This window comes from Ochotona curzoniae, unplaced genomic scaffold (genome assembly GCF_017591425.1).
Source record: "Ochotona curzoniae isolate NIBS_2020 unplaced genomic scaffold, NIBS_Ocur_1.0 contig_3520, whole genome shotgun sequence".
NCBI lineage: Eukaryota > Metazoa > Chordata > Mammalia > Lagomorpha > Ochotonidae > Ochotona > Ochotona curzoniae.
Window position 1 is genome coordinate 18,421,390 of NW_024465894.1, and position 27,074 is coordinate 18,448,463.

The 27,074-nt window shown below is 46.2% G+C and overlaps 1 protein-coding gene and 1 long non-coding RNA gene across 3 annotated transcripts; one reads left to right on the plus strand and one right to left on the minus strand.

Moving 5' to 3' along the window:
- Positions 1-723: 723 nt before the first annotated feature.
- On the minus strand, positions 724-3,635 carry CST9L (cystatin 9 like). Its single transcript, XM_040981173.1, has 3 exons — positions 3,335-3,635; positions 1,753-1,866; positions 724-1,023 (listed from the first exon to the last, which is right to left on the minus strand). Exons 1-3 carry the CDS (start codon positions 3,563-3,565, stop codon positions 934-936), a joined length of 435 nt encoding a protein of 144 aa, XP_040837107.1. The 5' UTR covers positions 3,566-3,635; the 3' UTR covers positions 724-933.
- Positions 3,636-9,237: 5,602 nt separating this feature from the next.
- On the plus strand, positions 9,238-27,074 carry LOC121157467. Of its 2 annotated transcripts, none has more exons than XR_005884027.1 (3): positions 9,238-9,342; positions 17,441-17,498; positions 27,019-27,074. It is a non-coding gene; the product is annotated as an uncharacterized LOC121157467 (long non-coding RNA). The 2 variants fall into 2 exon arrangements; XR_005884028.1 differs by lacking the exon at positions 9,238-9,342 and adding an exon at positions 17,280-17,329.

A 27,074-nucleotide genomic window follows, 5' to 3' on the forward strand; every position in this document is an offset into this window, starting at 1 on the left:
TGGAGAAATTCTCAGTTGGTGGCATATTTTAGAAGACAAACCTGCCTCTGCTCCCTGCCCACCGGGGCCTGCTTAGCTAGCTCAAGCCTCAGCTGTTCACACCAGAGCAGCCCTGGACAGAGCAGGAGCAGTCATACAGTGTACGGTGGTGGGAGCTTCCAGCAGCTGATGCTCTGGGTGCAAGCTGCAGGTGCACAGGTTGAATGGTGAGGGTTGGCCATGACAGACAAGCCTGGCCTGCTTGTTGGAGACAAGTGTCGCTGGGACATGGCCCTTACTCATTCCTGGCACACAGTGCAGCAGGAGGTCAAAGTCATGAAGCAGAGAGGAACTCAGCAGGCTGCATAAGACCACTAGGCTTACTCTTCAACTGTCCACAGGAAAGCCTGACTCAGAAGATAGGGCCAACACTGTCCACGGCTAGAGGCACTGGCATGTCTCAAAGATTTTTTGCACATGGATCTCATCGGATGGGTGAGCTGTAAATGCCAGCTGGTGTCCATGGAATGCCTTAAGGAGTTATGGTAACTGTCCCTATGGCTGCCAAGGTTGTCACTACAAGTCCTGAGTAAGGAGTTCAGAAGGGCCTTGGCTGTGTACCTAGAATGCCTCAGGAAGCTTGCACTGGGGTAACATCTCTCAGCCCAGCTGCCCCCAGGCTGCCCTGCTGAGAACCACTCCTGTACAGCTCAGCTCTGGCCCCAAATCTCAGCACACAATGGCTTGGACATGCAGACAGTTTAATGAGATACTCCCCTCCCTGTCCCCAGCAACAGTGTGGCAGCACAGGGGCAGTAGGCAGGTGCCCATGTGGAGATCCTTGGGAGCACAGAGGCTGGGAGATCTAGGACATGGCAGAGCAGCCTGGAGGGAAGCGCTGGTGTCCCCAGAAGGCAGGGAGCTGCGCTGGCCAGGCCTGCAGCTCAGGCGCCGTCACGGAGGTAGCTCGGAGCAGGTCTTGTTGAGGAGGGCGAACTCTGTTTTCCAGGGCATGGTAGTGATGGTGAAGAAGCAGGTGAAAGCCTGAGGATGAGCCAGCACAGGAGGGATGGGGTTAAGCGGTTCAGGGGATATGAGGTACATACCAGGTCACTCAGCTCAACCTGGGCCTACCCTGGGCCACCAGCCTGGGAACTCAGGTGTGGGAGCCCAGCATGAACCCCAGAAACCTGCCAACTCTCTCCAGAACTCAAGAAAGCTTGCAGACCCAAGGACACATGTTAGGCTGCATCCTACACAGCAGGCTCCAGAGCCATGCCCAGGGTGTCAGGAGCGAGTCAGAGCCCAGGCACTACAGGCTGATGCTGATCCAGGCAGTGCCTGCTCCTGGCCTCCCAAGGACAGGGCCTGGAGGAAGGCAGTGTCCTCAACCTGCGCCCTCTTGGGTCTGGGTCAGCCTAGGGACCCCAGAGACGCTGACCCTGGGCCTCCCAGGCTCCCTGTACAGAAGGTTCTAGGAGCTAGGAAATTGGACCAGCAAGGAGCATTCTCTTCTGGGGCTACACAAAAGCAGCAGATGGAGGCCAAGAAGCCAGTGAGCAAGTAGGTCCCTCCCTGGGAATAGGAGTGGGGGCAAGTTCAGGTTGGCCATGGGCCATGAGGGATACCCTGGGCAGTTTCCCAGCCAGCAGCTCTCTGAGGTTTGGGTGTGCAAGCTGATTGTGCTGACCGTGGGCTCAGTCCTGTGGGTCCCAGTGAGGGGCAAGCAACCTTCACAGGGCTGGGAATTGGGGAAGAGGGGTCAGTCCTTACATGGCTCTGGCCCTGGTGGTCTTCAAAGGGGCAGTTCTCTGTGTCTTCCTCCAGTTTGCCACACTTGGTTCGGCGCACCAACAATTCCATGGAGAACGCTATAAACTCTTCATTCTTTGGTACATAAAGAGATTCAGGTCACCACACAGCTCGAGACACCAGTAAGGAACTGCAGCGTTCAGGGCTCTACTCCTCCACTGGGAAGCATGACCTTGACCTGGGAACAGCGTTCGAGGGTACACAGAGGGGCGACCCTCTCTATGGAGTTGGAGGGGAGGGGATGGCGCTCATATAAAAAGTAGATGAGACTGGTGGACGGGGCCAGGCACACGCAGGCTGAGTCTCAGGCTGGCACTTTATTTCCTTGAGCCAGCTTCCACACCTTGAGCCCTGGTTTTGCTCTCAGCAGGTGTCTTCACCCACATTTCACTGCCTGAGGCCTAGGACCAAGAGTGTTGACTCGCGCGAGGCTCTGAGAAGGGGCACTCATCTGATTGGTGCTCGCTGTGGCCCACAGTGGGCAGGTCACCCCATGGTGCAGCTGTTATAAGCAGGTGGTGGACTAAGTCAGCTGCCGTCATGCTGGTGTCAGGAAACCACTCTGGCCCTTATTCTGAGACACTGTCACATTTTACGTCCTCCTCCTTCTCTACCCTAGTGCATTTGCCTTATATCTGACACTTCCCCTCCACTGCCCCAACCCACCCAGCTGACTCAGTAACCGAGGACCTGAACCACACAGCAGGCTCTGAGCAGGGAGCGCCTGGCAGATCCCGAGGATACACATGGAACACTGCGCAGAGGTTATGTGTATGGGGGAGAGGTGGCAGAAGGAGGTGGTGCTGGGTTTCTCTATGCTCCCCTCAGGCTCCTAGCCCAGGTAGAGGCAGAGCCCTGTGCCTTCGTCCCCTGTGTCAGAGGTCCCTACCAGGCAGGTGGAGCCCTCGTTCCTGCCCCAGCCCTGAGGAATACTGCAGTTACACTTGAATGCTTGACTGTGGACACAGGATAGTCAGGGCCTGAGTGCTGCAAGCAGGAGTGGGGAATATGTTGGGTTCATGGAGCAAACATCCTGGGAACCCGGGCAGGTGCAGGTCCCAGAAGAAGTGCTGAGCACCCAGGGTTCTCAGAATCCTGAGGGAGTGGGGTGGGGTTGGGTATTTTGCTCCTGGCATCTTTCCCCAACCCGGCTGCCAGCCTCCCCCTCTTCCCCTGCTCTTCTCAGCTTCTTTCTGAACATGTTTCCTCCTCAACCTACTTTTCTGGGCTTTCGTGCATGTGTGTTCCGCAGGTCTCTGTTTCTGTGCCATGGGGCCCCTAGCTGTCAGGTATTAGACTTCCCAGTTCTGGCAGACAATGTGCTAAAACCATCAGCAATGGATAATGCTACCCGGGATGCTGATGGATTTGGGCTCACATCCAAGACTTTGGGAAGTAAATACTTTCTGGAACCCGATATACGCTGTACTGTGCTTGCACATCAATGGTGAAGCAAGACCCCAGGTCACAACCCCCTACCTGTTTCTGCCCCTCTCCAAGTAGCAAGGACAAAAAGGCAGGCGGGAGAAGGGGGCTCACTTACCTTCTCCCTCCAGGCTTGCAGTAGCTTCTCCAGCTTGTAGGCTTGCTTGTCCTGGCTCTCCATGTTAAACATGTGCAAGGCAAACTCCATTGTGGCAGGCAGGTAACTCTGCAAGGTCTCCTGGTCAGCAGCGTTGTTTTTTTGCTCAGAATGGGTCTTTGGGAGATGCCAGCCAAAGAGAAGGGGCACCAGGGTGCAGAGCAGAGCCTTCCTTCCAGGCCAACAAGGCATCGTGCAGCAGCTGATACCTCTGCCTTCAGGACCTCGACACGCAGAGCCCGCTGTGCTGGTTCTGGCCTTGAGCTTGTTGGCTGCTCGAAGGCTCCTCCTTCTCGGCCTCCTCTGTGTGTTTCTACTCCCACGTGGCGTGGCCTCCTCCAGTCGGCATGGGAACACTGTTTCTTGCCCAAGAAGGAGGAACTGGCCTCAAGAGCAAGGGTGGGAAAGAGCTGTGGGCAGGGCTGGAGCACCCACTGAACCTGCAGAGCTCTGGATGGAGGCCTGGGGCCAGGCAACTTCAAGGGCCTGGGCTGTGCCAGGGAGGCTGCAGCCACAGGCTCAGGCCTACCTGCAGGGGTCCCTGAGCTGTGTCCATTCCTTCCCTCTCACAGATGCTGTCCCTGTCTCCCATCCTTCCCTACCCGCCTGCTCCCTGCACTCCTTCTCGTAACAGCCCCTGCTCCTTGTTGCAAAGAAAGGGTGTCTCTGTCTCGCCCTCCTGTCTCCCCTGAGCCCTCGCTGATCTTCCCTGAGGCCCACTCTGCACTCCTGGACTGCCTCACCCCGGCTGTTTTGCCCGTTTATCACGTCTTTCTCTCTCCACCTGTAATGGCTTTAGGACACGCCCAGGGACCCTGATGGCCTCCACCTCCCAGGGCTGAGTCTGGTTCTTTCCATGGTGGTGCTGGGAGCACCTGTACCTGACTTCCCTAAGGCACTGAACTGAGTGAGACAGTAACCCGTTCAGGCCCCAGAACCTCTAGGTCTCAGCTTCCTGTCCCTCTCCACCTGACTCCTGCTCTCTCTTTGGTGTCCCATGCTGGCCTTAGGCATCTGCTGTGTGGAGCAAAACTGTGGGCGGACACGTGTGTCCTCCCAGAGCAGCCAGTGGGAAGCCAAGGCCTCTGGCTGAGAGCACAGCCCAGGAAGCACCAGACGCCATCAGGCATGCCTGGCCTGCTCTGTAGTCACCCAGAGCCTCTGCTAACACCCTGATCCCAGCAGCTTTAAAAGACCTGAGCCCTCTACACTTCGGTCCTCTATTTGAACTTGAGGTACACAGAATGCCAAAGATCATTCATGCTTTAACTCTGTCACTGGGTGTATGTACTATGTACAGAAATAGACCATATGCAAGCAGTGTATATATACTGTATCTTATACTCAGTAATATGTATACTGTGTATGTAAGATACAGTTTGGGCAAGCAAGTGCCAGGATGGGTCTTGGCTTACTTAGCCTATGCAGGGGGCAGTGGGAACAAGCTTTTGGTGCGTGTCTAGAGACTTAAGACCCTTTCCCTTGGTTTTGGCAAAAGCCTTGAGACCCTACTTCTGTTTCAACGGCACCTTGAGACCCCTGTGGACCCATGCAGTTGGCAAGAGGCCTAAGGCCCTCTGGGTATTTCCCCTGCCCCTCAACCTCTCCTCGTAATTTGTGTATTTTCAGTAGCTTAGTAGCTTGGTTGCCTCCTCCACCTGCCTATCCTGGCCCATACCTATCTTGTGGTAAACTTATGATAGTCTTGTAATAAACAACTCCAGAATGTGGGTGGGCTATACAAGTTGTAGTGGACTACGTAGTGCCACCTGGCAAAGTATATGACAGTTGTGATGATTGGCTAGGCTTATAATGTGTAATAGAATCTTATATCCAATAGAAATATTGTTACTACCCTGAGGTTTGTTGCCCTAACCCTTCCTATATAAGTTTGTGCTTGTTTATTAATAAACAGACATGTTCACCGTAACCGTCTCTAGTACTTCTCTATAGAGAATGCCATCACCACATCACATTGCCTGGGAGTTGGGCTTAGGTTCCTGTCCCGTGCCCCGTCCTTTGTGAGAGACACTGAGTACTCAGACCAGCCCCGGCAGCAGCCCCAGCTGTAGACGTCTGCAGAGTGGGCAGGTGCCTGGGAGCTCGCTCTTTCTCTCTCTTTCTCTCTCTCAGTGTTGAAACCTCAACTCTGGCATCCACTGGAAGTGTCCCCCTGAGCAGGTCACCCCGCTCTGGATCAGAAAACTACTCCCACCTAGGCATGATGCCGGACTGTGCCAGGCTCCGGTCCTGCCGCTGGTCATCACACTGTGTGTGTAGGAAAATGCTGAGACCCCAGCCACACACACCACAGGACCCTGTCACAGGTTCCCACAGCTCAGCGCTACCATGTTTCGTGAATGCTCAGGGGTTGTCCTTGCTCATGACCAGATCAGGTTGAGGAAGAAGAGGATTCATCACAGTAGCAGCAGATTCTTCTGCATGTGCTCCATTGAGGACTCCCCTCTCACCCTCAGCCTTCTTCTAGGTGAGCATCCTGAGGTCAGGAGACCCTTGATGGGCCAAGAGTTCCAGGAGTGGGGGACAGGCTGCCAGGCCCTAGGGAGCACTAAGAGTTGAGGGAGGCAGGCCCCACTCCGTGTCCACCTCCCATGCTCTCCCTGGGGATCTCAACAGAGACCCTGTGATGCATGAGTACATGGCTGTCCTGGAGAGTTGGTGCCCACCTAGCTACCCAGGAGCAGACCTGTCATGCACACTCTGTCTGAATGACAAGCAGGAGTTCTCTGTTAAAATGGAAATCATGGCAGACTGATGGCACAGCACTGGTGCTGAGAACTGGTCAGAGTAAAGGAGAAAATGCGAGCAACCCTGCCACCTTGTGGTTCAGATGTGCACTTGGCACAGGGACCACCCACTGCCGCCCCTTTGCTTCTCTAGAGAGAAGCTTTCTTCTAGAGAGAGCTTTCTGTCTTTTGTTGGCTCTTCCCCTCCCAAGATTTTGACACGAGAGATTGGATCAACACAAGTGGTCTCCAAACAGCTTTTCCTTCCTCTACCACCCTTCAATTGATGTGTATGGTTGACATGAGAGGGTTTAAAGGTTGCATTTTTCTTTTAAAAGTTAATTATGAGATCCAGAGCGGTAGCTTGGTGGCTAAAGTCCTCACTTTGAGCGCATCGGGTGGACACTGTCAGCCCCCTTCCACTCCCTCCTGCCCCAGAGCCAGGCTACACAAACCCCTTCCCCACCGCCAAGCCTGTAGAGACCCACCCCAGTGTCCCCTCCTGTCGTCAACCTGCACAGTCATCTTGTGGTTGATGGTGGCAGTTTTGAGAAAGAGGGTGTCTAAGTGGTACGTGACACTGTTCAGACCTGGACAAGCTCAGCCAGCCCTGTCTGCCCGGAAGACGCCCGACAGACTGTAGATCCAAGAGAGACGCAGCAACCGTCAGTGGAGCATGGCAGTCCCATGGCCCTGAGGCTGAAGACAGTAAACACACACTAAAATAGCATACCACCACCAAACAACACAAAGCCCCCCAACCGGCTTAAGAAACATGGAGTTGGTTTTGCCCGTGGGTTAAGAGGAACATGGTGATGTCTGAGGCAGATGCAAGCGTGGTCACTGGGGGTGTCCCTCCCAGTGTCGTTAGGATCACGGCGCAGGCTCACGCCCTACCTTAGGGGAGCATGAGATGTCAGCTGAGCTTCAAGTTCTGCCACTCCTGGCCAAAGGATGGCAAGAATGAAAGGATAAGGCTCCCTCTTGTCTTATGGCCGTGGGATAAAGAGAAAACAGGATTCTAGAAAGTTCCATGGGATAAAGGGAAAACAAAGAACTTAAGCTAAAACATGGGGAGAGTGGGGGATTTTTGGCCTGATTATATCTATGGACTAACAGGCAATTAGGCAACCTTATAGGGGTTGCCTATAAGGACAATAAAATGTTCTGCCAGATTCATGGATAAATAGAAAACGGAGGCCTCGTGTTGATGCAGTGAAGGCTACGTTGATCATGCTTGTGGAATGTGAGGGGGCATGGGGGACGTGGGCATGTTCATGTACTACGATTTCACCATACATCCACAAATGAAGAGGAAAATACTGAGTCTGAGGATTCATTCAAAAAGAAAAAATACTAGATCTGATCATTTGTATGCAATGATGAGAAAGCTGGGTGCCCAGTCATAACCCCTAACCACGAGGAAACAGAAGACTTGGCTGAGTTCATGAACAAGGGGGAAGGAGACCTCTTCATTTCTGTATGATACTAGGACACAACGGTTCCTGGGACTAACATTGTGGCATCCTGAGTTAAGCTGCTGCTGCCAAGTCCAAGATCCCACAGAAGAATGCCAGTTCTAGGCCTGGCTGCTCTGCTTCCCATACAGCTGCCCATAATGTGCCTGGAAAAGTAGTGGATGTGGCCCACATGTGGTGGACCTGAATGGAGTTCCTGGCTCCTGGCTTGGCCTGGCTGCTCTGGCCATTTGAGAGTAAACCAGTGAATGATATTCTCTCTCTGTCTCTCTCTAAGACTTTCTTTCAAATAAAAATAAGTAAATCTTTAGCGAGAAAAGGGACGAGAGAGACCTGATTATGTCCATAGAAGGAAAAGAAATATAAAGGCTGGTTATATTCATGAAATTAAAAGAAGTTAAGGGGCTTGGTTATTGACAAGCAAAAGGGGAAACTGAGGTATTGTTTGTGTCATAGAAACATGAGGAGCAAACACATGGGTATGGATGTGGTAAATAGGGTGGAGAGGCCTGTGAGGTCCAAGCAAAAGGAAGAAAACCGTGATCCTGAACCCTGAACATGTCCGTGAGATGTGAGCAAAGCACAAGAGTGGGGAGGGAGTAAGGGACCTTGGCCTGTGCACATGCGAAGAAAGCATGCCACAAAGCAGGTTAGCATGTACAGTGTAAGGGGGAGGTGGGGCAGATAGCATCCACAGCGTAGGGGGGACGGGGAGGTGGGGCAGATATACAGAGAGGAAGATCTTCCATCCGATGATTCACTCCCCAAGTGGCCACAACCGCTGAGTCGGTGCAAAGCCAGGAGCCAAGAACTTCCTCCAGGTCTTCCAAGTGGGTGCAGGGTCCCAAGGCTTTGGGCCGTCCTTGATTGCTTTCCCAGGCCACAAACCGGATGGGAAGCAGGGCTGCTGGACTTAGAACCGGTGCCCAGTTGGGATTCGGGTACATGCAGGGCATCGACTTTAGCCACTAGGCTAAGCCACCACGCTGGGCCCTAATGTCCCTTTTTATTGCTGTTATTGCCACAGCTCAAGAGTAATGATGTTCTAGTTTTTATGGTAATTTCTTTAGCACCACGTGGGTCACACAGTGGCATCTCTTCCTATATGAAGGTTCTTGATACGTTTTTTTCAACATCCTAGTGATGCATTGGTATTTTTATTGCATGTTCATTAACTTCATGTGAATGAAAGTTCATTTTTTTTTCTCCCTCTGTGGACTCTCCGACATTTTCCATGACTAATTTGTCAAGAGATACTTCAAAGACAGCATGATGGACTTAGACTGTTCTCGAAAGACACCCATTGTAAAACTGAAGGGGAAAATCAGTGGAGAGGCAGGGGGAAGGGAACGGGAAATCTCAATGTTTATTAAACTGTGTCATAAAACAAAAAATTCTTTAAATCAGTTGAAATAAAGATAATGAAAAGATTAAAAAAAAAACAAAAAACAGGCAGCTTCAGCCCCCAGGCAAGCCTCAGCCCTCAGTCCCCCAGCCGGCCCAAGTCCAGTGACCGCCCTCCTCCCCAGTGCGGTTCTGATTGGCTGCGTCTTCTCTGACGTCATCCGCACTGGGTGCGTCAGGGCCCTGCGGAGGCACGCGGGGCGTGCGGCGCTACGCTCACGTTTCTGTCTGGGCTCCTCAGAAGCCGGAGGGCGTCAGCCATGGCTGCTGTGTGAGCTGCCCACCGCGGCCGCCGCGGGAGCCTGGGGAGGACACCCCGAGTGCCGGGCAGCTGGAGCGGGTGAGTGGGACTCCAAGCAGGAGAACTGGCCGGGTAGCCGGGACCTTGGTGCGCGGTGCAGTGAGAGGAACGCTCCTGCCAGGAGTCGTTAGGAATTGTGCGGTGAGGCTGGGGGTGTCCGCAGGGAATGGGAATTGTGCGGTGAGGCTGAGGGTGTCCGCAGGGAGTGGGAATTGTGTGGTGAGGCTGGGGGTGTCCGCAGGGAGAATTCGGACTTCCAGTAGAACGTGACTTGCGGCGTTGGGAGCTCGGGTCTGAGTGCCAGTCCCTTGGGAAGTGGCAGCAGGCTGCTTCCGTGTGCCGCCAGATCCCTCTGTGGCTGTGCAGAAACTTGCTGCCTTTTATTTACTGTTTGCGCATTTAGATAGGAATTACGAGCCACAATATGAATGTTACGTTTTTATTTTCTTGCGTGGAGTTTGACTTTATTCAATGATCTTAAGAGGAGAGAGTGATTTTATTTACTTATTTGATTGTTTGTTTGTTTGTTTTTGCTAAGCTTGAGTAAGGATATAGAGACCTGTAGTCTGAGGACCCAGATGAATCAAGGGCCCAGCTCACTGAGGTTCTGACCTCTTGTCCCTGCTGTCCCTCAGAGGAGGGAGTCTGATTCCTTTTGCTTAAATTCTTGTGTGTCTCAACAGTATTTTGCTTGGCTGCTGCTCCTTTTTTTTTTTTTTTTTTTGTTATTTTAATTTAGGTGAAAATCTCTTAGTTGGATTTTCTTCACATGTTTATTCATGGTAATTTTTTACATAATTAAAAATACCTTCAGATTATGGTTAAATTCTGATTCTGGAGCAGGTGTTGGTAGAGTTGAGTGTCTAATCTTTGTGCATGTACACTTTCTTATTTTGTAATTTTTCTAACACGTGGAGTGAATTTATGTTCTTTATTATTTTTTAAAAAGATTTATTATTTGTTTTTATTTGAAAGTCAGATATATACAGAGGAGGAGAGACAGAGAGGAAGTTCTTCCATCTGATGATTCACTGCCCAAGCGGCCGCAACGGCCAAAGCTGAGCTCATCCAAAGTGAGGAGCCAGGAGCCTCTTCCAGGTCTCCCACGTGGGTGCAGGGTCCCAAGGCTGATGCCATCCTCGACTGCTTTGCCAGGCCACAAGCAGGGAGCTGGATGGGAAGTGGGGCTGCCGGGATTAGAATAGGTGCCTCTATGGGATCCTGGCATGTGCAAGGCGAAGACTCACCGGGCTGGGCCCTATCCTTCATCTATTATTAATTGGTATCTGTGTGATAACATACAGACACTAATTCACAATGGTGGGGTACTTATGGTTGTCTTATTTGTACTTGTTACTGCTGGTGGGTTTGTCCTTGTAGTTTTCTGAGCATTTTTTGTTGTTGTTCACAGTTTGATGCTCTGTTTAGGAGTGCTGGTAGGAAGCGTTGTGATGACTTCTTGGGGAACTGTCCTCTGTTTCACCACATACCCCTTGTTACTTTTATGATCTAAATCTTGAAGAGTCTGAATGTTGCAGTTCCAGGTCCCATTGGATTGATGCTACAATGAACTATCTTTATGCATATGTTATTCCTAATTTATGTCTGTCTATTTTATTGATTGTTCAGTGTAAGGCACACGTTTTTCAAGTGCTAGGCTAAACACACATCATTTATGCATTTTTATTTATGTTTTAAAGATTTATGAAAAGCAGATTTGCAGAGAGAAGGAGAGACAGGGAAGATCTTCCGTCTGCTGGTTCACTTCCTAAATGGAAGGCAGGTCTAGAGATTCAGCCCAGGTGACCTGAACCCCGCTGGATCCCCACACTGGTGCTCATGAACCTGGCACCCACCACGCAGGTGGGTCCCAGGACCTGGACCAGGTGACTTGAGCCCTGCTACATCTCCTGCCTCTGGGGCTCATGAACCTTGCATCTACCTGGCAGGTAGACCTCAGGACCTGGCCACGTGGCCTGAGCCTCACCAGATCCGTCGATCCCAGGCTCATGAACCTGGCACCCACTTCACAGATGGACCCAAGGGCTTGAGCCAGGTGACCCAAGTATGCTGGGTTGCCTGCCCCCCAGGCTAACAATCCCAGCACCCACATATACCAGGTTGGCATGGCCCACCTCACCTCATCCTCTATTGCCATTGCATATCCTGTGTAAGTCCAGTCTGTCCCTAGTTCCAGTGCCTGCTGTTTGGGTGTTACAACCTAGCCCAATCCAGCATGATCCCTGTCCTGGCTCTAATGTGAAGTGGCTGGTGTTGCTGCCCAACCTGGCCTCCCTGCATGCACTCTGTTCTGGTTCTCAGATCTGCCAGTGGATGTTATGAACAGACTCAGGCTGGTCTGTCCCCAGACCTAACCCAAATATGTGTTGGTGGGTATTATAACCTGGCATGGCCTGGGCAGCTCGTTGCCTTGGTTCTTGCGTTCACCTGCAGGGACTGCATCCTGAGGAAGGAGTTTCCCAGGCTCCTCTATTGAGTCTCCTCCCAGTGATAGATCTTGTGTACCACAGTAGGTCCTTAACCAAGGTTGACTTTGTCCATCTCTTGTCCTGGCAGGAACAGTGGCCTTGTTCAGTAAGCACACACCCATTCTGGTTCTACTGTTGAGTGTTGCAGTCTAATCACACCTGCTCCACGCCCACACACCTTTCATGTGGTTCACTGGTAGAAAAGACCTAGCCCAGCCCGTCTGACACCTACCCTGGCTTTCATGAGTACCAGTGGGTGCTGGAGTGTTGCCCAATCTGCTGCTCCCTAGACCCCTTCCTCACCCTTGCTGAAGAAGGCTGTAGCCATGTCCAGCCCAGACTCAACTGGGATGTCCCCTTAGCTCCCAGCCAGGCCTAATCCCATCCACAGCTCTAGGGTGTGCCAGTAGCAATTGCAGTTCCACAGGGCTGAGTCCACATATCCCTCACAGATCCTGCTGCCAGACCCGATTTTTTACTTGCTAGGTGTTTTCATGGCCCATCTAAAATCACCACTCCACTGTTCCAGTTCTCACTGGTGGGTACTGTGGTCTTGCTCTACCAGCTATGCCAAATGCTAGCTTTTGTGTGTGCCAGTGAGTGGTTCTGTGTGATGGGTGATGGTTGAAGCTAATTACCCCAGCTCAGGTCTCTCACATGTGCTGGAATTTCGCATGACCCTTAAATGCCCTCGTGTTCCTGCCTCCTAACCATTTTGGTCTCAGCCCCTTGCTTACCCACACATATAGTGGCCTTATCCATAGGTCTCCCTCAGTTCTTGACCTGGTCAATTCCCCAGACCCTCTTCAGATCAACACCTCCAAGCCCTCAGAGTTTGCCACCAAGAGACCTGAAGGCTTCATCCAGTGCCGTTGGCACCCGGGCAACCCAGGCAGCTGCCTGACCCGGACAGGAGAGTTCCCTGACCATTGATGTCACCGGTGACTGCTCGAGCAGCTGCCTGACCCTCCCAATGTATTTTATAATTTCTATTATTGCGTTCTTTTACATCCTGAGTTAATCCCAAGATATTTTGTGTTCTCATAGCTATTATCAGGATAGAGTGTTCCAAAATGTCTTTCTCAGTCAGTTCCCTGTTCATTTGTAAAAGTGCTTCTGATTTGTTTGTGTTCATCTTTATCCTACAGCTTTACTAAATTTATTTCCCAATTCTTGATAGCTCCATTAGGTTTCTCTAAATAGAATTAAGTTTTTTTGACAAGAGAAAACATCTTTGCAATTGCTGTACTTTTTATTTTCTTTTCTAGACTATTTTATTTGGGCAAGTCTTCAGTTGAATAACGTGGAGAGTTTTTATCTACTTCCAAATCCTGCAGAAAATGTGTTTTTTTTTTTTTTTGGTGGGGGGTATCAAATAGTATAATGGGCTTTTCATATATATGCTTTATTTTATTGAAATATGTACCTTCTATAACTATTCAAAGTTTTCTGAAAAATGTCCACAGAATTGTATTAAAGCTTGTACAACTCAAGGTGATTCTAATGATGCTTATCCTGTTGAGTGTGATGTGTTTGGTTATTAATTTGTGTATATTGACTCCATACATCCCCAGGTTATAGTTGACTTGATTATAACGTATCAGTTTTGATATGTTGGAATGCTTTTACATCTATTTGGATAAGAATGTTTGTGTCTATATTCGTCATGCAGAGTCAGAAATCTTTGAAATTCAAGTTCATTCTGGGTTTGGAATCTAGACATTGCTGTCCCTGTAGTGTAAGTTTGGAAGGATTACCATCAAACTCGTAAAATAATTCTAGAAAGATGTGTATTGCTTTCTTAAAAAAAAAAAACATTTTACTGTGGTTGACTCTTAAGTCATTAGGTGGTGAGTTTTCATTTGGATACTGCATACTCCTGACTGAGTGTTGTGACTTCCTATTAGTCTAGTCAGGTTTTCAATGTCTTTCTGGTTCAATTTGTCAGGTTATATATTTCTGTAAATTAACTTTGTCCTCAAATTTGTGGTTTAACAGTTGCTGTTAGTAGTCCCTAGTGATATTTTGTTTCTGTTATGTCAATTGTAATATATTCTCGTTATGGATTTGATTTAGTTATGAGTCTACATTTTCTTAATCTGGCTAAACATTTATTTACTTTTTAAAAAAAAATAGCCAATGTTTTTACTTTATTTATCTTTTATGTTGAAAGAGATAGTGTGTGAGGTGTGAATGTGCACGCAGGCCAGCTGGGAGGCAGATAGGTCAGCTAACGCTCTACGTTTTTCTGAGAGTTAGAAAATAATATAATCCCTACCCTTCAATATGTTATTATTCTGCTGCACCTCTGATTTGTAAAGCTACATTGGATTTCCAGAAGGGGCCAGAGAGAGTCACTTCATGTTTCTAAAGGGCAAAAAGTGACAAGTCTCTTGGCAGCTCCTCCCTTGGCTCCCCGTCCCGAATGCTGTGACAGGTGGCTTCTCACTTTTAATATTTCATGTTCTGTGCACTGTCCTCGACCATGTCAACATTTTTCAACACGAGACAAGGACAGAATTACACATATCTTCCTCCCCATAATGATAAGATTCTTTCAGTTCATCTTGGTTATTTTATTGTGCCGCCCCTGGATTTGTCTCCTTGGGTTTTGCTTTGTTGTTAATTCATTTGTTGGTTGTTTCTTTCACTGATTGTTTTTCCTTGGGTTCTAGAGATGAGAACTTAGGTTCTTATTTGATGTTTTTGTTTGTTTGATTGCTTCTTGGCCTTTTGGCCAAGATCAAATATAGATGTTTGGACACATAATGACGTCACTTTTAGTATCTGGACTTCCATAATAATGGTGGCTGCCTTCTTGTTGGCTGCAGGAAGATAGGCATAAATAAGTATAAGGCTAAGGTTGCCACACAAAAACCATTGCATATTTGTCTTAAATCGTAGGAATTATACAACATTATGGAATTAATGTTGTATAATGATACTGAGGCCTTGTTGGGGCTTTTAACTGACTGGATCTTTACTCTGTTAGACCTATCTTCAGACCATAGAAGGTCTCCCCAAGAGGCCACTGAACTTATCTGGACAATAAGACGCTGAACTTTATGCTAGGCATGTGTTTGCAAGCAATGAATCTCAACTGAACTTGAACTATGGTTATGCAACAAGGTGGAGGAATCCACCATGGGAGGAGGGGTATGGGAGGGGTGGGGGGGATCCCCAGCGCCTATAAAACTGTACTACATAATATAATGTAAGCAACAATAAAAAAAAAATAAATAAAAAATAAAAAAAAATCGTAGGAATTTATTTCTTATAGTTCTAGTGATTGAAAATTTAAGGGCAACGTATAGCAAGTTTTATTTCCCCAGATGTCTCGCTCCCTGGTTGCAGCAGTCACCATCTTGTTGTACCCTTACATGTCATTTCCCCTGTGCAGATGCGTCCTTTTGTGGGGAGGCTATGTTAGTTTAAATCAAGGTTTCACAGCCTGTGAAATCATTTGTTGATGTTAATAACCTAAAGAATCTGCAAATAAAATCAAAGTGGAGGTCAGCACTTCATGACACAACTTTTGGGGGCCTAATGATGTGCTGCTAGGCAGCTTTCTCTCTGAGTGCAGTAGCCTAGTGGCTAAAAACCTTGCCTTGCACTTGCCAGGATCTTGTATGGGCACCAGTTCTAATCCCTGCTACTCCACGTTGCATCTAGCTACCTGCCTGTGGCCTGGCAAAGCAGCAGAGGACAGCCCAAAATTGGGTCCCTGTACCCACGGGAGGGACCCAGAAGAAGCTCCCGGCTCCTGTCTTCGGATCGTCTCAGCTCCAACTGTTGCAGCCACTTGGGGAGTGAATGGAAGTGGACAGAAGATCTTTTCCACATTCTCTCCTCCTCTGTGTATATCTGCCTTTCAAATAAAAATGAATATCTCTTTTAAAAAAATGAATAGTGGGGCTTCTAATAGCTTCCCCTTCAAAATAATCCTTAAAATCAATGCATGCATATCTGCCTTTCAAAAAAAAATGTTTCTTTAAAAAATGAATGCAGGAGCTTCTAATAGTTTCTTTTTATTGAAAATCATTGTCCAAATAGGTGCAAGCATGAACACATAACCACATGTGTGTATACATGCACACACACCCATGAAATGTTTGCTGACTGTATGCAGGAAGGCAGAGTGTTCCACAGAAAACATACTAGAAAACATTACGATGTGATCCTAAGTAGAAAGAATGAGAAAAGGGAGTGTTTGTGTTACATGGTGTTTCTGATTTTTAGAAAAAAACTGATATACGAGAGATTAAACAGTGCATAAGAATTCCTTATAATCCTTCAGAACTGTCAAGATGAGAGATGTTTTCTTAGACCTTGAGTAAATGGTACATGAGAAGATGCACTTCCAAAGTCATAAATCTTAAACACCATTGTAGCACAAATTAAGTTAATGTTTCTGGTTTCCTTGTTGTGTAATCTGCCTAATTAACCCCTTGGAAAATCATTGTGCATCTTCTGCTCTTGAAGAAGCACTTACAATGCTTTGGTTCTGAAAGTAATCATTAGGTCTGTTTTGCTTTTCTTTTCCTCATTTGTGATTTATTTATTTGAAAGTGTTAACAGGGGAGGGAGGGAGAGGGAAAGACAGTGAGACTTCCGTCCACTGATTCCCTCACCAAATGAAAGTCACAAAAGTTTTCATTGTTCAAAGGTTTGAAAGGAGACCAGGGCTGTTTTGGGGTCTTTCGTGTAATGTAGGTGCTGCTTTCTCAGGCATGGTAGCAAGCAGTGGATCAGAACTTGAGCTGCTGGGTCTCAAACTGGCACACGTGGGGGATTCCAGCGTAACAGGCAGCTGCTTTACTTACTATACCACCACTACCACCATGCTGACCCCATCTGTCTCTCTCTCTTAGGTTTAGTTATTCATTTGAAAAGCAGAGTTACAGAGACAGAGAGGGAGAGAAAGAGTCAGATGATCTTGCATTTGCTGGTTCGTTTGCAAGTGGCTAGAATGGCCAAGCTGAGCTGGGTGCAAGTCAGGAGTCAGGAGTTTCCTTGGGTCTCTCACATGGGTGTAGGGGCGCAAATACTTGGGCTGCCTGCTGTTGCTTTGCCGAATACTATATGACAGAAACTGGAAAGGGGACTAAAAGTGCAGATCCTGCTGTAACAAGTTAAGCTTTGTTAGGTAGTTATCGGCAAATGGATGGGTTGACAGATGGAATTCAGGATTTCTAGTCAAGTAATTAACGTTGACTGACACTTTGATATTTTCACAAGGATTTTGAAATGCACCCCACCTTAATACTTACTACTTTATGAAGCCATTGTGTTTCCAGGACACACTGTACGCTACTGGTTCAGGCATCTTTAAAATGATCCGTTGGTTATTTTCATGAACAGTTTGCAAAATACGGTATCAAATAAATGTTTCTCTGAACCTAACAGTGGCTGTGTTTCATCTCTCCCACTCAGAATAATTGTGAGTGTTCCCTTAAGGACGTCTTTTGTGTCTCTTCTCATGGGTAAAGCACTGTTCCTGAACGGGAGAGCTCACTGGTTTTGCCTTTTCTGAGAAGGTGTGTGTTACTCTGTGTTTGTTTCCATCATGATCTTGCTTTGCAGTGTAGAATCTAGGAGCAAGCCAGACCAGCTCTCTCACAAGTTTTCCAATTCACTTTCTTTTCTAGATATGATTCTAGAGCACTGTGTATGTATTTAAGAACCAAGAAAATGACTACCTCTCCAGTAAGTTCTCTATGTTTTTATTGCTCGGTGTATTGTATATTGTGCTTTTAGACCTTCGTGAGGATTGTATAATTTAAAAAAAAAGTGAAAGTAAATACAATTTGGTGAGAGAAACTATGTAAATGAGATCAAGTTTGTTTTTTTTTTTTTTTAATGTTTGGAATCTGCTAGAGTTGTCTCAGCTGTTTCTAAATTGATCTCTGTTTATTCTGATGTCATGCCAGAAACGCAGACATATTTGCTACATAGTTCAAACGAAAAGTTAGCAAAATTCACCAAATATTATGGGACATAGAGTCTGAGGACATGGTGAGAAGCTGACCATCTTGAAACTACCAGAAGGAACTCAGGAGAAGTCAAATCTGCATGTAGCGTGTTTTTGAACTTTCGTTGTACAGGCTATGGGAAAACGAACTGCTGTTATTTATGTCACTCCTCTATAGTATTTTTTTAAAGGATTTATTTATTTTTACTGCAAAGTCAGATATATATGGAGAGGAGGAGAGACAGAGAGGAAGATCTTCCGTCTGCTGATTCTCTTCCCAAGTAGCCACAATGGCCAGTGCTGTGCCAATCGGAAGCCTGGAGCTGGGAGCTCTTCCCCAGACCTTTCCAGGTCTCCCACATGGGTGCAGGGTCCTAAGGCTTTGGGCCGTCCTTGACTGCTTTCCCAGGCCACAAGCAGAGACCTGGATGGGAAGAAGGCCTACCGGGATAAAACCAGTGCCCATATGGGATTCCGGGCACATTCAAGACAGGATTTCAGCCCCTAGGCCACTTGACTGGGCCCCATAGTATTATGAGTGTGGCTGTAGCAAACATATGCTATCTTGTTGCATTCCTTTTATTCAGTTGGTACATATTGATTTTGTGCTTTAACTTGTTACTAATTGCTAGAATGTAGCTGAATGAGATATTCATCACAATATGCTTGGAGTTGCACTGCACTACATCCTATGTGATATATGGACTTTAAATTGAATAGTTCCATTTGTTTAAATTATGATCATTTTTATATATACATATTAAAGATTTATTTATTTTTATTGGAAAGGCAGATGTACAGAGAGGAGGAGAGACAGAGAGGAAGATCTTCCATCCGATGGTACACTCCCCAAGCGGCCTCAATGGTTGGAGCTGAGCTGATCTGAAGCCAGGAGTCAGGAGCTTCCTCCAGGTCTCCCACATGGGTGCAGGGTTCCCAAGGCTTTACACCATCCTCTGCTGTTTTCCCAGGCCACAGGCAGGGAGCTGGATGGGAAGCAGGGACGCTGGAATAACAACCGGCGCCCATATGGGATTCCAGGCGTGCAAGGCGAGGACTGTATCCACTGCGCTATCATGCTGGGCCCTACCATTTATATTTTTATATTTCCACAGTGAGTCGACTTATGAGTGACTCACCTGATGTTTTGTTTCAAATAATCATCCCTTTGAAGATGTTGAGCACACTAAAGGCTCAAGTCCTTCACTTTTACCCACTGATCTGATCATCATTGTAGGGATGATGATTCTTCTTCATGGGAGCAATGATCTAAGTCCTTTCCTGCCACCCTGGTGAACTTTTCAGCGTTCTCTAGTATAGCTCAGCTTGTGATTAATTATGCTAGGTTTTCATTGGTTGGGCAATGTATCATTCTTTACATTAATGTGCAGATACATTTCTTTGGGTGACAAAGTGACAGAAATATCTAACTTTTTTATTTGTTTGCCTAAATGCTCAAAGCCTGAAGTCAGTCCAGGTTTCCTATGTGCTTGGTTTGGGCTGAAGTACCTTGATCACCACCGGCTGTCTCCCTGCGTGTGAATTCAGGCAGAGGCAGGGCAGGTGATGTGCATCCCAGGGAGAGCCCTCACCCACTGAGCTTTAATATGTACCCCTGTTCAACTCATACTTTACAGTAATTCCATTAGATATAGTGTCGGGGTAGAAGGATGTTTTCCTTTAATCCATTGTGAATATCTTCCCATTGTTTCTGAGAAGGCAGCCATGATTTAGCATGCACTGATCTGTAAAGTAGTAGTGTCAAGATTAATGAACTGTAATAAACAAACTGTATATTTCTTCTAAATCCCAAGACAAATAAGGTATTATATTGCTGGATTCTGAGTGTGTCAGTTGGACCTCATTAAGAAAGAATGTGATTTATGTGATGTTGTACCTGGGTTTCAGGTGAAAGGTGGATATAATTAGTATGTTTGCAAGACTAACAAAATGGCACAACTGTTGAGGGGTCTCAGTTTCCCGTTGAGTAAATGCACGGTGGCTGTTTAAAAAAAGCAAACTCATGTTGAGGCAATTTTGGGCAACCATGGAACAGAACATGTTACCCAATTGTGAAGTATCAATACACCTACTGATTTGTGTTTTGGACAGAATGAAAAGCATTAGTGTTGTTTCTAATGTGTGCGGGGTACGATGGACTTGCCATAACCGCTGTGTGAGGATGGACTGATGTGATTCATGGACTTTTTTTGGGAGTCTGAGAATCTCGGGGACAGTGAGCCTGGTTATTAATAGGTAGTAAGTGGCTCCTGGCGTCTGAAACACTTCCACATTCAAGATGTGCATCCACTCCTGCTCTCCTCGGCTGGTAGACTGGCTTTTACTAGCACATTGTGTTTGTGGAACAAGAAATGATAGGGCACTGAACCAACCAGCGCTCTCAGAAGTGATAAAATGGATTTCTGCTGGCATTTCCTTGACCAGAGTGCATTGGTCTTGTCCAAGTTCTTCCAGGCTACAAGGTGTGATCCCATGTGTGTGATCTTTGTACAAGCAACTGTATGGGAGATGAGTAGGCATTGGATTCTGCTTTCCTCTTAGCTTCATCCCATATACTAGGAGACAAGCCTTAAGTTCTCCTTGCTTTGTCACTTTACATTCCAATCCTGAATATGTGGATGGCACCAGGAACTGGTGAACTCTTGAGGCATAGTTTCTTCTGAAGCATACACCTGTGTCCCAAGCAGAAAAGCCGTCCTAAGCACTCTTCCTTTTCTGTGTGCAAAGTCAGTGCATTCAGCAGAATGAAAATTACCACAGTGGGTATTTCTTAAAGGATTGTTTATTTTCCTTTTCTAAAAGAAAAGATTTAAGATTCAGAGAACAGGAACATCATTTCAGGCAGATTGCCCAGTTTAAGAAAACGTATTGGGGTGACCTCTAATTTTTTACCTTTTTTGTTTTTTTTTTTTTTTTAGCTTTTCAAGGTGCCACTGTCTGCCTTGTGAAATGCCTTTCATTTCTCCTGTCCATGCTGCACTTGCTGTCATAGACCTTTCAGAGCATGCACTCCGTGCCTGAGTTGTTCTGTTTCCGTGCTTCTGTCTGTAACCTAACGTGGCTCCTCACAGTCAAAATGCCGCATTTTTAAAGTTCTTTTGGGTGGTTGTGAGAGTGGAGCTATAAACCTTGTACTTTACCTTAATGTTTGGGACTATAACTAGGTTTCAGTATTTTAAAGCATGACTTTTTGGCTTTTTTTGAATTCATTTATTTTTATTGCAAAGTCAGATTTACATAGAAGAGAGACGGAAAGATCTTCCGTCCACTGGTTAACTGAGCCAATTCAAAGCCAGGAAGCAGGAGCCTCTTCTGGGTCTCCCATGTGGGTGCAGGTTCCCAAGGCTTTGGCTTCTTCTCTACTGCTTTCCCAGACCACGAGCAGGAAGCTGAAAGGGAAGTGGAATAGCAAGGAAACCCATGGGATATGGGACTTAGGGTGTGTAAGAGAGGACATTAGCCACTAGGTTACTGTGCTGGGCCCTAAATATTGACTTATTGTCTACTTCTCTTGTTATTTAAAACAGTTCGGAGATGTACTTACTTCTTCACCTTTAAGCAAATGAACAATTCTAACAATTTATTTGTGGACCATGGCTCTCAGGGTCATATTTATTTTAACATCATCATTGACTTCCATACGATTGTTCTTGATTCTGTAAGCTTGTTCCATGAGGTTTCACCTACTGTGCTCAAATTGTTCTTGATAAAATAGTAAGCATTTGAAAATGGTTTGTTTCATTAATTCAGTTTTGCACATAAAGAGCTCATCAATTATCATTTCCTCATTTGCGTTTTCTGCCCACTTGAACAATACTCACAACATCAGCTTGTACAGCTTTTTAAATGATTATTATTATTATTATTTTATGATACAGTTCCATAGGCTCTGGGATTTCCCTTATACCAATCCCAAAATCCCCTCCCAAACTGATTTTACCTATGTAATTACTGTGTTATAGTTTTTCATTAACAGTTATCTAATTCCTTATTGTGGAAATGGACAATGGCAGAGTCCAGCATTCTGTTGTCACGATATATTTAACAGTTTTATTGGGAGTCTATCTTTGCTGTGGAAGTAGAGATGCATACTACATTGTATCCTGACATCTGGATCTGTGGTCTCCATACACAGTTACTAAATAAAAACCACACACAAAAAAAGCAGCAATTGGAACAGAAATAGAAATTTACAGTGCCATAAAGTTAAATAACATGGTACTGAATGAGTAATGTGTCACTGAAGAAATGAAAAAGAAAATCAACAACATTCTTGAGGAAAATGATGCTTTTGTGTTACCTATGAGTCGTTGGAGAATTTAGTATGAGAAAAAAAATTTTCGAAAAATAAAAACATCAAAATCCATGAGATACAGTTTCTGCTGAGCTTTGTTGGTGAGATGTGTCTCCTGTAGGCAACAGATAGATGGGTTTTGTTTTTTTAAATCCAGTGTGACATGTGATTGATGAGCTTAAGCTCTTTACATTCAGGATTAATACAATGGGAGATATGTTGGTCCTCTCGTTTTAGCAATGTTTTATTCATTGTTTCATTTATTCTTCTCTTGTTATTTTAATGGAATGTTCTTTTGGTGGGTGCTGTTACTTTGCTCTGTCAAGAAAACATCTTTTTTTTTAATATTTCCTTTTTAAAAATTATTTTCATTTTTTATTATTTTAGATGATGTTTAAATAGTGAATCAGGGTGGGAAGGATCTAGGGTTAGGGAGAAGTGTGTGTGATCATTGTTTCCAAACTTTCTCTTTCTTCTTCCCGTTTCTCGGGGGAGGATATAAGAGGATAGGCCATACTGGCCTCTCAACCATCCCAGTACCTAAGGCCACCCAATATCAACCCTGAGTCTCAGTGAGGCACATGCTTTGAAGATTCTGCACAAGTGTATGCAATAGTTTCAAAATGCTGTCAAGCTTGCCCATCTATGGATGAAGAATTCCTTCTAAAGTCCATTGGCTGACACAATTGACTTTATAGTCTCCAGCTGCCCAGGTATTTGCTGTCATTGTTTGCTGGGGTAATTGTCCATCTGTTCTGTTCTCAGTGCTCTGCTATGGTACCAGATGTCCTCCGCAGGCCCCAGTGGACTGCCATGTCCTCTGTGTGCACCATGGTGTACTGTCCAGCATCCATTCTTTACACTGAGGAGGCCACCTCTGGGGCTCATAGACCCAACACCCACCACACAGATGGGGCCAGTGACCTGGACCAGGAGACCTAGGCCCCTCTGTACCCCCTACTTCCAGGACTCAAGCATTAGGCACCCACTGGAGCAGTTGGACTCGAGACCATGAGCCATGTGACCTGAGACCAACTGGACCCCTACCCCCAGGGCTCACAAACCCAGCAGCCACCACTCACATGGGCCCACTGACCTGGTGCAGGAGACCCAAACCCTGCTGGACCCAGTACTTCTGGAGCTCATGGGTCTGGCATCAACCAAAAGGTAGATCCAGTGACCTGGGCCAAGAGACCCAGGCCTCTCCAGACCCTTTAGGCTCATGGATCTAGCACCCACTGTGCAGGTGGGCCCAAGGCCCTGGGACATGCAATCTTAGACCTACTGGAATCTCCACCCCCAGGACACACCAACCTGGCACCACCTCACAGGTGTGAGCCCAAGTGGTCCTCTGTCTCTAAGGCTCATGAACCCCGTCCCAGCACCTCAAGACTGACATGGCTCATGTCTCCTCAGCTTCCACCAATGGGTGCTTCAGCCCAATTCGAGCCAACCTGCCCCCACTTTCAGCTTGTGCTGGTTGGTATAGCAGCCTAGCCTTGACCAGTCAACACCAAGTTCTGGCTTGGATGTGAACTGGCTGGTGTTGAGGTGTATAGGTCAGGTCTGGAAGGGGAATATTCTTTGAGTTTTACTTTATTATTGAAGAATTTTCTTTCATTTTCAAAGACGAAGGAAAGCTGCTGGGTATATTATTGTGAGCTGACAGTTTTTTTTCCCACTAGGAATCTGGAATATATCACTCCATTTTATTTTGACCTGTGGAGTTTCCTGTAAGAGGTCAGGTGTGAATCGGATTGACATGCCTCTGTATGTCAGTTGTTTTTTTTCACATGTACAATTAAGGATCATTTCTTCCTTCCTTTCTTTTTTTTTACTGAAGAAACTTTGATTATCATGTTGTGGTGAAGATCTCTTTTGACCAATGCTCTTGGGAGTTCTGTGCCCTCCTGTTTTCTGTTTCCCAGTTCTTTCTCCAGGTTAGGGAAATTTGTCTTTATTATTCCGTTAAATATATTTTTAAACACAGCTTTTCTTTTTATTCATCTTTCATCTTTTGCAGCTTCCATAAGTATTTTATTTGGCTTTTTAATAGATCCCTTAATACTTCGATTGTTTTCTTTGAATCGGTTCTTGTTCCAGCTTTTTTGATTGTTTCACCCTTGTGTCCTGAAATATCTTCTGATTCTGAGATTCTTCTGCTTCATTCATTCTGTTATGCAGACTTTCCACTGAATTTTCTTGGTCTCCTGGGTGTGCTTCTCATTTTTGACAAGAAGCTTTATAATAGATGTTTTGAAGTTTTGGTGTCTTTTTTTTTTTTTTAAGATTTATTTTATTGGAAAGGCAGATATACAGAGAGGAGGAGAGAGAGGAAGATCTTCCATCCATTAATTCACTCCCCAAGTGACCACAACAGCCTATGCTGCGCCGATCCGAAGCATGGGTGCAGGGTCCCAAGGCTTTGGGACCATCCTCAACTGCTTTCCCACAAGCAGGAAGCTGGATGGGAAGTAGGGCTGCTGGAATTAGAACCAGCACTATATGGGATCCAGGTACTTTCAAGGTGAGGACTTTAGCTGCTAGGCCACTGCACCGGGCCCAATGTTTTGAAGTTTTTATCCCCATTTTTGGTGTCTTCCTCAGTTATGTATAAGGTTAGAAAAGGCTTTTGCTGCTTTGCAGGGAAGTCTTCAGTAATGTTCGTTGTGCCTCTGTCTCTTTCTTTGCTCTTGCTCATTGTACTACTAGTTAATGTATTCTTCTCTGTAGGGCAGGTCTCTAAGCTATATCACCCACAGATCTAGAGTTTGATTTGACTTATTGTGGTTGGTTCCCAGTTCTTTGTTTGCAATCTCTTATGCTACTCCCTGCAGGGAGGTTCAAATCTGGATTCTTGCGTTAGGCTTTTGCCATGGTCTCTGTAAGCCCACCTTCTGTGATCCCATTCTTTGGTTGCAAAGTTGGTAGAAAACTTTCTCTGCCTTCCTGTACCAGTTTGAGCAGTTTCCAGGATCAGGGAGATACACCCAGGTGTCTTAAATAACTAGGTTGTTGGTAATGCTGATTTTGTCTGAACCTCCTCTCCGTTAGCCTGAGGTCTAGTCTAGCCTGACCTGTTTTGACCCAGTTGATGCCAAAGTTGGGTTTATTTCCCCTGTGAGACCTGTACAATGCACTAAATTGGAAGTGAGTTTTATCCCAGCTCAGCATGTGTGCAGATTACTGTTCTCTCTTTATTTCCTTTGCCACACTGCACAAAATGGCACTTTAATGTGCCACTGGTGTGGTTCTGGATCTTCTGGTGATTAAGTATGTGGGCTGCCCAGACTCATCTCGGGTGGATCCTGTAGGATGCAATATTGGTGCAATGCACTGAGCTAGAAATGAGGATGTACAGTCCCATCCCTGTAGCCATCAACTCCTTGCACAAAGGCCCACCAGATGTGGCTGTGTTGGCAGTTCTGACTGTGAAATCCACCCTATTCCTGCACCGACTGCTTCGTGTATACTGCTCTGTCTCTGCTCCTGCCCAAATTTAACGAATCAGGAAGATGGGCAGTTCTTTGGGTTTACCTGCTGAGCTCCAGGTGAAAACCCTTCCCACTTGGCTGCTGGTGCAGCTCCTGCCATTGGTGGAGCTCAGTTTTCTGCTCGCTGACTGCCACTGGGGTATCTGGTCACTGCAATGTGACAGCATTGTCTCTGCTGCTTTGCTGTGTGCATTAGTCTCCAGGTGCCTCTGCTGTTGGCCTGTCCCCTTCTATTTCCTGGAATGTACTCTGCTTCCTCGAGACTAATGATTCTCCCTGTGTTTAACCATGCACAGACCATCTTCTGTAATATTCATTCTCCGGTTGCACTGTTTTTTTAAAAATTTTTATTTCTTTATATTTAAATGATCTTACCTAGTTGATTAGGGTACAAAGGGTCAAGGGCTACTACAAAGTAGGTAATACCATTGTTTCCACACTAATATAATTTTTTCCCCTATATCTGGGGTCAGGGGAGAAACAAAGGGAAAAGCCCTACCCAGCCTCCCACCCAACCCAGGTTCCCAACGTGAGTCACGCACTGAGGATCCTGCTCAAGCAGTTTTGATAGTTCACCAGTTCTGAATTGCTGCCAATCTTGCCATTCCAATTGTGATGAAACCTATTCAGAATCTACTGGCTGACAGTGTCTTCATGGTTGGGGTTTTTAGATCAGAATGCATGAAATGCATTAACTGCACTTTGTTTTTTGGACTTTTACCATTTTACTTGTTTTTGCATCATATTTATGAGAACACATTCAGTGAGAAAATGGCGATATAGTTTATATTTTAGTGAATTTCAACCTGATAAAATGGCAGTATATTTGTAGATACACATATGTATGTTATTATGTTACTTCAACGTCAGAATAAGAAAAAGAAAATGAAAATGAGAGAATCTTCTACTTTCATTTGGCATGAATGCCCAGAACTGGACTAGCCTGAGTCTGGTGTCAGGAGCTTGCTTGCAGGTCTCCTACATGGATGCAGAGGCTCAAGGACTAGGACTTTTCAGCTGCTCTCCTGGGCGGTGAACGGGCTGGATAAAAGGTGGAGCAGCCGTGATCTATATGGGATGCTGACAGGGCAAAAGAGAATTAGCATGCTATGCCACCTCACCAGGCCCACAATATCTATTTAAAACACAAATTCTTTATCCTGCTTCATACTGAGTATGTGTATGCTTGAGTCTATAAATTGCATTCTGAGTACCTTTCTGATTATTCAAAGGATGAATTGCAAATCAAAAGGAATCTGATTTTTAAATTATATAACTGATATAGAGAATATTTTATTTTCATGTGATTTTGGTTTCTGTTTCCATGTTGATTACAGAAATAGCTGCTTCCTGTGTCACAAGTAAATATAACTCACAGAAGAATATGGTCTGGGTTTTTTTACTTTTGTGGCAGATGTAACATTGGGAAGAAATGTGCTCTTTTAGGTTTTAGTGTCATTTGAAGATTTGGCTGTGGACTTCACCTGGGAGGAATGGCAAAA